Genomic DNA, 12,960 nt, shown 5'->3' on the forward strand with positions numbered 1-12,960 from the left:
GATTCAAACTACTGAAGCACTAACTACTGATAGGCATAGTTAGCAAATGAAAGATTTTAATAGAGAACAAACAGTGTATTTACCTTAATAGTCAAAATATATATGATAGTTCATGACATCCAGTCTTACAAATTACAAAACTCCGCCATCTCTCTCCCCACGTCCACCACTGCTGGCGGCTCACCTCCAACTGCCCAACGCTACGCGCTGTTAGCATCCAGCTGCCGCTGCCCAACACTACAATGGCAGACAACAATGCAAACCAGCCACAGACTGCACACGGCACAGCCAGTGATTTTTATACAGAGCGCTACGTGGAGGCGGCGTTAACAATAAAAAAACCTAAACAGCTTACATACAAAAACAAAAAAAGTGGATAGTGTTGCCGCCCCTGGATCATGGGGTCCCGGGTTCGATTCCCGGCCGGGTTTGTAATTTTAAAAAAAGTGGTTCCCTTATGTGTTGTGATGCTAGTGCTATATGTGACTGCAGTTCCAATCTCGGCGAAGGCCGCTCAACCCAACCTTTTATAATTCTGAGAGTATACCTTCTTGGTAGAGTCTAGGAACATGTCACTTACTCCCAATTTCCTCAACCAAGATACGTAGCGCAGCTGACCACGGAACTCGAGCCAGCATCGCTCCACATCTCTGCAGGTACCTACCACAACCTCACTGGCTCTTTTCGTGTGCGCCCCGCAGGACGTTAAACAGATTATCAGATAACACTTTTTCACGGCAACGTTGCGACCCGAGCAGCTGGCGTTACTGCGCATCAGCTCGCACACGGTCCAGTCTAGACGGTGCTCTCTCTAATAACATTTATGTCTCACACTGAGCCTCTCTGTTTGAGTAATCAGCCTCCTGAGCGGTTTGATGCGGCCCACCCCCCAACTATTCCCCAGTGCGATCCTTTTCCTGTGACAGTAGCACTTGCACCCTGCGTTCTCAATTATTTTCTGGCTGTATTCCAATCTCTGTCTTCCTCTACAGTTTTTACCCTCTACCTTTAGTTCCAAGGAAGTAATTCCCAGATGCCTAAGCGGATGTCCTACCAATCTGTCCCTCCTTATTGTGAGTGTTTTAGGTATAATCCTTTCCTCTCCGATCCTCTGGAGAACATCGTCATTCCTTGCCAGTGTACCCCTAATTTCAACATTATGTAGCACCGCACCTCAAATACGTCGATTCGCTTCTGTTCCGGTTTTTCCACAGTCTATGTCCCACTACCATATAATCCCGTGCTCCAGACTTACATCCTCGTAAATGTCTTTCTAAAATTAAGGACTATGTTTAATACTAGTAGACTTCTCTGGGTCAGGAATGCACCCTTTACCAGTGCTGGTCTGCTTTTGATGTCCTGCTTACTCTGTCTGTCATTGGTTATTTTGCTGCCGAGGTAATTCGTGACCATCAATCCTGATGTTAAGTTTCTCGCTGTTCTCATTTATGGCCCTTCACATTACTTTCGTCTTTCTTCAATTTATTCTCAATCTATATCCTATACTCATTAGACTATTCATTCCATTTAACACATCCTGCAATTCATGTCATCTGCGAATCTTATCGTAGACATCCCTTTACCTTGAATTTTAATGCCACTCTTGAATCTTCCTTTTATTTCCGTCATTGCTTCTTTAATATACAGATTGAACAGGAGACGCGAAAGACTAAACCCCTATCCTATACCCTTCTTAATGCGAGACGTTCCGTCTTTGTCTTCCAGTCTTATTGTTCTGTCTTGGTTCTTGGACGTATGTTATACTACCCGTCTTTCCTTAGAGCTTACCCCTGGTTTTCATGCACCATTTTACATTTTCTAACGCTTTTCGCAGATCGAGAAATCCTATGAAAGTGTTTTGAGTATTCTTCAGGCTTGCTTTCGTTAGCAAGCGCAAAGTCAGAATTGCCTTTCAGACTCCGTTCCCTTTCCTAATCCTAAGTGATTGTCGCCTAACACATCCTCAATTTTTTTTCCATTCTTCTGTGTATTTTTCTTGCGAGCAACTTGAATGTATGAGCTATTAAGCTGATTGCGCGATAATTATCGCACTTGTTGGCTCTTGTGATCTTCGGAAATATGTGGATGACGAACAGTCGTTCTGTTGCCACTTCCCTAATGATTTTAGAAACTCCGATGGAATGTTAGCCCTCCCCTCCGCCTTATTCGATCTTAAGCCTTCCAAAGCCCTTTTAAATTCTGATTCTAATACTGCATCCCCTATCCCTTCACTGTCGACTCTTGTTACTTCTTCTATCAGGTCAGCAGACAAGTCTTCAATTTACTGTTTCCACTTACCCGCTCTCTCTTCTGCATTTAACAGTCGAATTCACACTGCACTGTTAATGTACCGCCTTTGCTTTTAATTTCAGCGAAAACTGTTTTCAGTTTTCCATCTACGTAGTTCTTCCGACAATGAGTCCTTTTTCGATTTTTTCACATTATTCATTCAACGTTTTCAGCTTAGCTTCCCTGCACTTCCTATTTTTTCATTTTTGAGTGAGTTGTATTTCTGGGTTTCTGAATTTCCCAAGACATTTTTGTACTTCCTTCTTTCGCCGATCTCTCTGTTACTTAAGGTTTCTTCGCAGCTACCTTCTTGTTCCTTTATTTTTCATCGCAGCTTCTGTGATTGACGTTTTAAGAGATGCCGATTCTCTTCAACTGAACTGCTTACTGAGCTATTAATTATCGCAGAGAACTTCAAACGTATCTCTTCATTCCTTGGTATCTCGATATCCCACGTTTTTGCGCACTATTAGTCTCTTAAACTTCAGCCTACTCTTCACCAACACTTATGATCTTAGTCTATATCTATTCCTGGCTACAGGTTATAATCCAATACCAGATTTACGAATTTCTGTCCGACCATTATGTAATCCAAGTGGAGTCTTCCAGTGTCTCCCGTCTCTTTCCGAGTATACCTCTTCCCCTTGTGGTTCTTGAACAAAGCATTCGCCATTACAAGCTGTAATTTATTGTAGAACGCAAATAGTCTTTGACTTCTCCCATTACTACTACCAAGCCCAAATTCCTTCCCATACATGCAATTTGCAAATTCCCCATGACTGTTAGATTTTCATCTTCTCTGACGTACTTTTACTCTCACACTTGCGATATCAGCATGTATACGTTAACTTTTGTTGTTGGTGTTGGTTTCCTGTCAATTATGAGGAGAACAAGCCCATTACTGAACTATTCACAGCAGCTCACTGTCTGTCCAACTTTCCTATTCGTAACGAATCCTACTGCGTTATACCATTTTCTGATGCTGTCGATATTACCCTATACTCGTATGACCAGAAATCCTTCTCTTATTTCAATTTCACATTTCACTTCACTGACCCCCACTGTACCTGATCTAGCTTTAGCATTTTCCTTTTCGTATTCTCTAGCCTCCCTATCGCGTTCTCAAATTCCATAGCCCAACTCGAAGTACGTAATCCTTTCGTTTGTTATTCGATCTTTTTCTCATGGTCACTACCCTTCCAGAGATGGGAATGGGAAACTAGATCGGAAGCTTTCGCCAATGGAGAGATCATCATGACTTCTTTTTTAGTCACATGCCACATGTCCCGTTGAAACACATTATGTGGACTTAATGCAGTGGTTTCCATCGCCTTCTGCGTCCTCACGCCGTTGATCATTGCTGATTCTTTCGCCTTTTAGCGACAGTTTCCCACCCCAAGGGCAAGAGGAGACCCTAAATCTCTGTCCGTTGCTCCACACTCTTTGACAACGTCGTCGGCAGAACTAGGTTGACTTCTTATTCCGGAAGCCTCCAGCCACGTTTGTTGATGAATTTAAGCAGTGGTGGGGTTCGAACCTGTGAACCAGGACGTTTTGAATACTAGTCAAAGACGGTGCCTGTACACCATGGGGAAACCAGTTTACACAGTTATGAAGTGCCTCAGGGCCGGAAGTAAGCGCATGCTGCGAAGAAGTGGTAATGCCTCATCAGCAAGTCGTAACGTCCAGACAAATTTTGGTGAGCCGCGGCCGCGTGCTACGCTGTTGGCAGAGTTATGATGGAAAGCTGTTATTCGCACATTAGTTTTCTGGTACAGTGTGGCTAACACCTCCCGTAGACAGCCTGTCGCATGCTAATGTGAGGAGCTGAGAACAGCCAACTTTGTGGTCCCAGATTTCAGTTATCGTGAAGAGTAGGCCCTGATCATGCACCATGGATGATCAAGGCTGCAGCAGGTGTTCACGTGTCAGTTGCGAGGCTGTGGAGATCATCGCCTGTGGTGGACCCTCAGTAGAGGAGGGCTAGCGGCAACCACTACTCACCCATGGTGTCCCACTTGGCAGTGACGGCAGACCACAACTATGGTATGCACTAGGTGAGGTGCATCTTGGTTAGCAGCCGTTACATTTCTGTCATGTTAAGGGCAGTGGCTGTGCTTTAAATTCAAGGCCTCCACGATGCTATATTTAAAGAAAGTAGTACAAGACCACATCGACAAAGAGTACATTCGACTGTTGACCTTCTCTCAAGATCTCTGAGCCACAAAAAAAAATCTGGTCAAGGGTTATCGAGAGACTGAGACACCACTGCTTGCAACTTTGATGTGGAGTTTAAGGAGGAAAAAGTGCCGTGCCTGGATCTGTCATCAATGTTCAGTTTGACTCAGTGGACTGTCATGTTATAACTTGCTGCCAGAGATGGTAGTCCTGTGCAATAGCTTTTGCACTCTTTTTTTTTTTTTGGTCATCAGTCTACTGACTGGTTTGATGCGGCCCGCCACGAATTCCTTTCCTGTGCTAACCTCTTCATCTCAGAGTAGCACTTGCAACCTACGTCCTCAACTATTTGCTTGACGTATTCCAATCTCTGTTTTCCTCTACAGTTTTTGCCCTCTACAGTTCCCTCTAGTACCATGGAAGTCATTCCCTCGTGTCTTAGCAAATGTCCTATCATCTTGTCCCTTCTCCTTATCAATGTTTTCCACATATTCCTTTCCTCTCCGATTCTGCGTAGAACCTCCTCATTCCTTACCTTATCAGTCCACCTAATTTTCATCATTCGTCTATAGCACCACATCTCAAATGCTTCGATTCTCTTCTGTTCCGGTTTTCCCACAGTCCATGTTTCACTACCATACAATGCTGTACTGCAGACGTACATCCTCAGACATTTCTTCCTCAAATTAAGACCGGTATTTGATATTAGTAGACTTCTCTTGGCCAGAAATGACTTTTTTGCCATAGCGAGTCTGCTTTTGATGTCCTCCTTGCTCCGTCCGTCATTGGTTATTTTACTGCCTAGGTAGCAGAATTCCTTAACTTCATTGACTTCGTGACCATCAATCCTGATGTTAAGTTTCTCGCTGTTCTCATTTCTACTATTTCTGATTACCTTCGTCTTTCTCCGATTTACTCTGAAACCATACTGTGTACTCATTAGAATGTTCATTCCGTTCAGAAGATCATTTAATTCTTCTTCACTTTCACTCAGGATAGCATTGTCATCAGCGAATCGTATCATTGATATCCTTTCACCTTGTATTTTAATTCCACTCCTGAACCTTTCTTTTATTTCCATCATTGTTTCCTCGATGTGCAGATTGAAGAGTAGGGGCGAAAGGCTACAGCCATGTCTTACACCCTTCTTAATATGAGCACTTCGTTCTTGATCGTCCACTCTTATTATTCCCTCTTGGTTGTTGTACATATTGTATATGACCCGTCTCTCCTTTTGAGGTGATAACTGTCATATTCTAGATGACCTCTGTAAGATACCAGTTTATAATGGTCATCTAGAATATGCCATTACTAAGATAATGCATAAGTGAAGATAACTAGGGGATAAAGATACCAACCATAGGAGAACAGCTCAGACATAAAAAATTTAAAATACTTTCCCAATACACTTATTAGACGGTGTAGGGAAATAGATGGCTTAAAGTAGTACAGCGTTAAGAGGAAGTTAAAGAGAGACATGGTCGTTAAATACGTATAGATGGAGTGACATTCTAGAACCGAACACAATTGTAAGGCAGGCCAAGTGACAGAATCCTCCAGAATTTTTGCAAAATCTGATAAAGTAGAGATACAAATTTTATATAAAAATCGGTGCTCAACTGTTTTTGGCAGGTCTATGATTAGGCTGCGACAGAATGCATACATGCATGTTAGTTTGTTGTTCTAATTGTGAGTTACATTATCTGCTCTCGATACAGCTCTTAACGCTATTGATATTCGAACACTTACCCGCCAGGTTAGCCGAGAGCGCTAATAAGCTTCCTCCTGGACTCGGGTAGGCACGCCGGCCCTGGATCGAATCCGCCCAGCGGATTAACGTCGATGGGCGGTGTGCCAGCCAGCCAGTGGATTTTAGGCGGTTTTCCACATCCCCCTAGGTGAATACTGGGCTGGTGCCTCAGTTACACGGCTCGCAGACATTTGAACACATTCGTACTTTTCCATGGATTACACTAGTCGCAGACAGATGGGGTACACTACACTACTTCTGTCCTGGGGGGTGGGGGGTGGGGGGTGTATGGGGGTGTATGGGGGTGTATGGGGGTGGTGGCCATTCCACTAACACTGCCAAATACAATTAACCATCCCGACCCTACCTCAGTGTGGGAAGAGGCAAAAGCGAAAGAAAGAAAGATTCGAACACTCACTGTTTGTTAAAAGAATTTTTCTGTGGCATATATACAAAGTTTTTGGGACAAATGTTGCATGGGACAACGGGGGCCACAATATGATGTTGCTTTTTGTTTCTGGGTTGGGTCACGTCAGAAATATGAAGGTCAACCTTGTTTTTTAAACGAGATGCTATAGTTTGGACCTCGTTTTCTGTTAGCGGCTATCGATACGAATCCAATGATGTACAACAGTAACGGCTTTGGAGGTCAACGAAGCTAAAAAAGGTGGCGTGAACGTCCATTTACAGAAGGTGTTCGAAGTGTTGACCATTGGTATCAATGCAGTGCTGGAATCTTCTTATCATGGACTGAGTGATATTCTTTATCACTTCGGCACTTATCGAAGCACATTGTCTGAAAATTCTCTCTCGTATATCTTCAGGTGTAGTTGGCACGTCTTTATTCGAGTGTTTGCTCTTTGTATTCGGTATTCTTGTCACACTACTATGCCGTAAACACGTTTATACATTATCTATATGATGGCTTTTTTGTCAGTTTCTAATAGACTGTAATTTTTTTTCGACTTTAAACCAACTGACTAATTTTTGTCAATGAACTTGTCAGTAGTTGCAATGCTACGTTTCCATTTTCGTAATATGTGAGGTACACTAGTGGCCATTAAAAATTGCTACACCACGAAGATCACGTGCTACGGACGCGAAATTTAACCGACAGAGAGAAGATGCTGTTATATGCAAATGATTAGATTTTCAGAGCATTCACACATGCTTGGCGCCGCTGAGGACACCTACAACGTGCAGACACAAGGAAAGTTTCCCACCGATTTCTCATACACAAACAGCAGTTGATGGGGTTGCCTGCTGAAGCGTTGTTGTGGTGCCTCGTGTAAGGAGGCGAAATGCGTACCATCACGTTTCCGACTTTGATAAAGGTCGGATTGTAGCCTATCGCGATTGCGGTTTATCGTACCGCGACATTGCTGCTCGCCTTGGTCGAGATCCGATGACTGTTAGCAGAATATGGAATCGGTGAGTTCAGGAGGGTAATACTGTAAGTAGGCTGTTTAGGTTTTTTTTATTGGTAACGCCGCCGCCACGTAGCGCTCTGTATGAAAATCACTGGCTGTGCCGTGTGCAGTCTGTGACTGGTTTGCATTGTTGTCTGCCATTGTAGTGTTGGGCAGCGGCAGCTGGATGCTAACAGCGCGTAACGTTGCGCAGTTGGAGGTGAGCCGCCAGCAGTGGTGGACGTGGGGAGAGAGATGGCGAAGTTTTGAAATTTGTAAGAATTGGTGTCATGAACTGATATATATATTATGACTATAAAGGTAAATACATTGTTTGTTCTCTAATAAAATCTTTCATTCGCTAACTGTGCCTATCATTAGTTAGTGACTTCCGTAGTATGAATCTTTTAGTTAGCTGGCAGTAGTGGCGCTCACTGTATTGCAGTAGTTCGAGTAACGAAGATTTTTGTGAGGTAAGTGATTTGTGAAACATATAGGTTAATGATAGTCAGGGCCATTCTCTTGTAGGGATTATTGAAAGTCAGATTGCGTTGCGCTAAAAACTATTGTGTGTCAGTTTAAGCACAGTCTTGTACAATTTTTCAAAGGGGACGTTTCATATGGCGACCCTGCCAGGATTCGAACCTGGAATCATTCATAGTGCTACATTGTCCTTATCTGCATTGTTGTCTTTAGTGTAACATTTTTTCTACTTGAGCTTTGTCATGTTTAGGTATAAGTTATAGCATTTGCTGCGGCTGTTTGCCATTCATAGTGCTACTGAATGTCACTTTGTATTACTAGGTTAAGCCAATTTTATTACTGATTTATTTTTCTTGTTTGCTGTGCATTGCCTTATATTAGTTGTAATATTGCTGCCTTTTTTTGTCAATTTCCATTTTTTAACATTGCTGTTTGTGTAAATTGTTTTGTGCTGCTGCATTGCCTCATCCCTTAGTTAAGCATCTGAGCTCAGTAGATTTAAGTTAGCTTAAGAGGGGGTAGCCTATATAAGAGAATGATTTGCGATGGATTGGAAGAAATGCATTGAGAAGTTATACGAAAAAGTACAGAAATCAGGTATAGATAGGACTTTTTGGAAATAATGAAGAACGAAGGGAGATCTCCGAGAAGTAAAGAAAGTTTTGTTTGCAAAATACTGCAGTAAAACAAACCCTGTCCTTTCCTTGTGTTATCCCACTATGTGTTTGTGTACCCTTGTGTATTTATGTTCTTCCTGTCTTTATATGTTTATCTGATAAGACTTATGTTGCAGAATTTTTCTAATACTAAGCTACATTCATTATGATGAGGAATACTGTTATCCTCAAATATAATTTGCATTAATAACATGTTATTTAATTTGTAAAGATGTTTACACATTATTTATTCTGTTTTGTTTTAATGCTCATGTGTGAAGTTGAAGTTTCAAAATTTATTCTGATCTTTTATGTATGTACTTATAATTTTTTTAACACTGATGTATTTGCTATTTCGGTTCTCTTGTAAAGCCTGTACTACTGCAAATGTTATCTGTATAGTTATGTTCCTTAAAGATGTATTTTGTACCTTTGTTATTGTATTCTTATGTTATAAAATTGTATTTGACACCAGTTCATCAAATTAAGTAACTTGTAAATTACATTTCACTGCACACGTTTCTGTTGGTCATAGTATATGGACAATATGTAAGAAGTAGGGACTGATAGTGTTTGCACGTGTGTTAATAACTCAGTAAGGGACTGGATAACAGCATTGCTGGTTCTAAGGACATTTCAAAAACAATTTTTCTGAGTGCACAAGTGGTGGTTATGGACTTGCTATACTATCCGCAAGACACTTCAATGGAGATTGTGCGCCTGCACAGTCAAACAGATGGCTGCTGGCCATCTCTACAAGGACTACAGTGGGTCTACACCTTTGATGACCCACCAATACCATTATTTCTACAAGGACTGCAGTGGGTCTGCACCTCTGGTGGCCCACCAATAGTAATCTCTACCAGGACTACAGTGGGTCTGCTCTGTGATGACCTACCTACCAATATTCTTCAAACCTTCGACTCATTCTGCTTTGGGTTTGCTCTGTTGTGGCCCATTATCTGTCTGCATGTCAAGAGTCAACACTGTCTTTCCGTTGGAAGGACAACACTACTTCTTCAAGACTGCTTAGAAATCCACTACTTCCAAGTGCAATTTCTTTTCTTGCTCAGACTATGAGAAAAACTCTGCAATTTTACTGTGATGAACGATCAGGACTGTCTTTATGGACTGTGAGAAAATTTTAGCTTTTGACCAACATTGTATCGATAAGTGTGTGCATTCCATTTCTTTGTCATTGTAATATTGAAAAAAAATTTCAAATCTGTATTGGCCACTGCCCAAAACAATTTGTAAATTTTTTTTGTGGGGAGCATGGGGGCTATGTAAGTAGGCTGTTTAGGTTTTTTTATTGGTAACGCCGCCGCCACGTAGCACTCTGTATGAAAATCACTGGCGGTGCCATGTGCAGTCTGTGACTGGTTTGCATTGTTGTCTGCCATTGTAGTGTTGGGCAGCGGCAGCTGGATGCTAACAGCGCGTAACGTTGCGCAGTTGGAGGTGAGCCGCCAGCAGTGGTGGACGTGGGGAGAGAGACGGCGGAGTTTTGAAATTTGTAAGAATTGGTGTCATGAACTGATATATATATTATGACTATAAAGGTAAATACATTGTTTGTTCTCTATTAAAATCTTTCATTTGCTAACTGTGCCTACCATTAGTTAGTGACTTCCGTAGTATGAATCTTTTAGTTAGCTGGCAGTAGTGGCGCTCGCTGTATTGCAGTAGTTCGAGTAACGAAGATTTTTGTGAGGTAAGTGATTTGTGAAACATATAGGCTAATGTTAGTCAGGGCCATTCTCTTGTAGGTATTATTGAAAGTCAGATTGCGTTGCGTTAAAAACTATTGTATGTCAGTTTAAGCACAGTCGTGTATAATTGTTCAAAGGGGACGTTTCAATACGGAACGCCGTGCTGGATCCCAACGGCCTCGTATCACTAGCAGTCGAGATGACAGGCATCTTATCCGCATGGCTGTAACGGATGGTGCAGCGTCTCGATCCCTGAGTCAACAGATGGGGACGTTTGCAAGACAACAACCATCTGCACCAACAGTTCGACGACGTTTGCAGCAGCACGGAGTATCAGCTTGGGGACCGTGGCTGCGGTTAGCCTTGACGCAGCATCACAGACAGGAGCGCCTGTGATGGTGTGCTCAACAATGAACATGGGTGCACGAATGTCAAAACGTCATTTTACGGATGAATCCAGATTCTGTTTACAGCATCCTGATGGTCGCATCCGTGTTTGGCGACATCGCGGTGAATGCACATTGGAAGCGTGTATTCGTCATCGCCATTTTGGCGTATCACCCGGCGTGATGGTATGGGGTGCCACTGGTTACACGTTTCGGTCACCTCTTGTTGGCATTGACGGCAATTTGAACAGTGGAAGTTACATTTCGGATGTGTTACCCTTCATTCGGTCCCTGCGAAACTCTACATTTCAGCAGGATAATGTACGACCGCATTTTGCAGGTGCTGTACGATCCATTCTGAACACAGAAAATGTTCGACTGCTGCCCTGGCCAGCACATTCTCCAGATCTCTCACCAACTGAAAACGTCTGGTCAATGGTGGCCGAGCAACTGGCTCGTCACAATACGCCAGTCACTGCTCTTGATGTACTGTGGTATCGTGTTGAAGCTGCATGGGCAGCTGTACCTGTAGACGCCATCCGAGCTCTGTTTTCCTTAATGCCCAGGCGTATCAAGGCCGTTATTACGGCCAGATGTGGTTGTTCTGGGTACTGATTTCTCTCGATGCCCCCAAAATGTGTGGAAATGTAATCACATGTCACTTCTAGTATAATATATTGGTCCAATGAAAACCCGTTTATCATCTGCATTTCGTCTTGGTGTAGCAATTTTAATGACCATTAGTGTATTTACTCGAGTTTCGTAAATACTACAGTGCAGGGCGCTTGCCATTTACATTTTATTTTTGAGATAGTAGTCACATTTTCGACTGACGCTCCAATGACGGTGGCGCAGGTTCCAGATGATGGTTTGTAACGGAAACGTATAGCACAGTAGTTTATTTACTAGCCTAGCGGAGGATGCAGCGCAGCGCGGGCGCACGCAGCGCGCCACCGGGCTCACCTGCTGGTGCTGTGCAGCGGCGCGGTCGCGGCGGAACTTGGAGAAGATCTTGCGCACCAGGTGGTCCTGGCTCTGGTCCAGCTGCGGCTCGTTCTTGCGCCGCTCAGCCAGCTCCTTCTCCCGGCGCACGTCCGCCACCTTCCGGAAGATCAGCTGCAACAGCCAGCCACAGCCACACAGTGCCAGAGGCAGCACGCGTCTGGGAACTACGGCTATGTTGGGTGACAAAGACGATCAATGAAGCTGAAGAAGGCGAGTGGAAGTGTCGAGAGGCTCCAGGAGCGGTCAGAGGGACAACGGAACAAGGAAGAGCAAGTCTTTAAATGTCCCGTAGCGGATAGGGTCATTACAAATGAATAATGAACTCAGTTTGGGAAATGATGGAGGAAGGACGTTGGCCATGGCCTTTGTAACACCTCGGTTCGGTTTACAGTGATAAAAGCTATACAAAGTGGTAGCCTTTAAATCGGCCGCGGTCCGGTAGTATACGTCGGACCCGCGTGTCGCCACTATCAGTGATTGCAGACCGAGCGCCGCCACACGGCAGGTCTAGAGAGACTCCCTAGCACTCTCCCCAGTTGGACAGCCGACACGATGGTTCACTGCCTAATTACGTTCTCATTTGCCGAGAAGATACTTTATCATGGCCTTCAGCTACGTCATTTGCCACGACCTAGCAAGGCGCCATTATCAGTTACTATTAATACTGTTAACTATCTGCCGTCAAGAGCGACGTTCATCATTAATGGGTTAAAGTAAAGTATTCTACCAGCTACGTCCGTTGTTTCTAAATTCTAATCTTCTTGTCCTGTTCCAGACCTCACGCCAGCCTGCGTGAGATAATTCGCGTGCCTTTCGGCCTCCTCTAGTAACACGGTGTTGGTTCTCCTGTCAACCACAACAGAAAGAATAATTTAAAATTAACAGTAGAATTTTTACAGGGAAAAATAGTGTACAATCAGAGTTCGGTAGTTGCAGATCAAAATTGTAGTATACCAGCAAGTAGTTTAACGTCTAAGTACAGCAAAGCCATGGAAGTTCCATCATGGAGAAGGCAGTGACGTTAAACTCTTGTGATGAAAAGCCTATACAAAGGCCTGATCGTCATTATTGCCGCCTTTTTTCCTTGATTGT

General features: G+C 43.4%; 1 protein-coding gene across 1 annotated transcript in view; it reads right to left on the reverse strand.

Annotated features, from left to right (window-relative positions):
- The window catches only part of LOC126292291 (potassium voltage-gated channel protein eag), a 1,528,023-nt gene that overhangs the window by 91,794 nt on the left and 1,423,269 nt on the right, over positions 1–12,960 (reverse strand). Inside the window, exon 13 of the mRNA XM_049986211.1 lies at positions 11,827–11,979. Coding sequence (XP_049842168.1) covers positions 11,827–11,979 — 153 coding nt within the window. The remainder of the gene's footprint in view (positions 1–11,826; positions 11,980–12,960) is intronic.

Source organism: Schistocerca gregaria, chromosome 9 (genome assembly GCF_023897955.1).
Source record: "Schistocerca gregaria isolate iqSchGreg1 chromosome 9, iqSchGreg1.2, whole genome shotgun sequence".
Classification (NCBI taxonomy): Eukaryota; Metazoa; Arthropoda; class Insecta; order Orthoptera; family Acrididae; genus Schistocerca; species Schistocerca gregaria.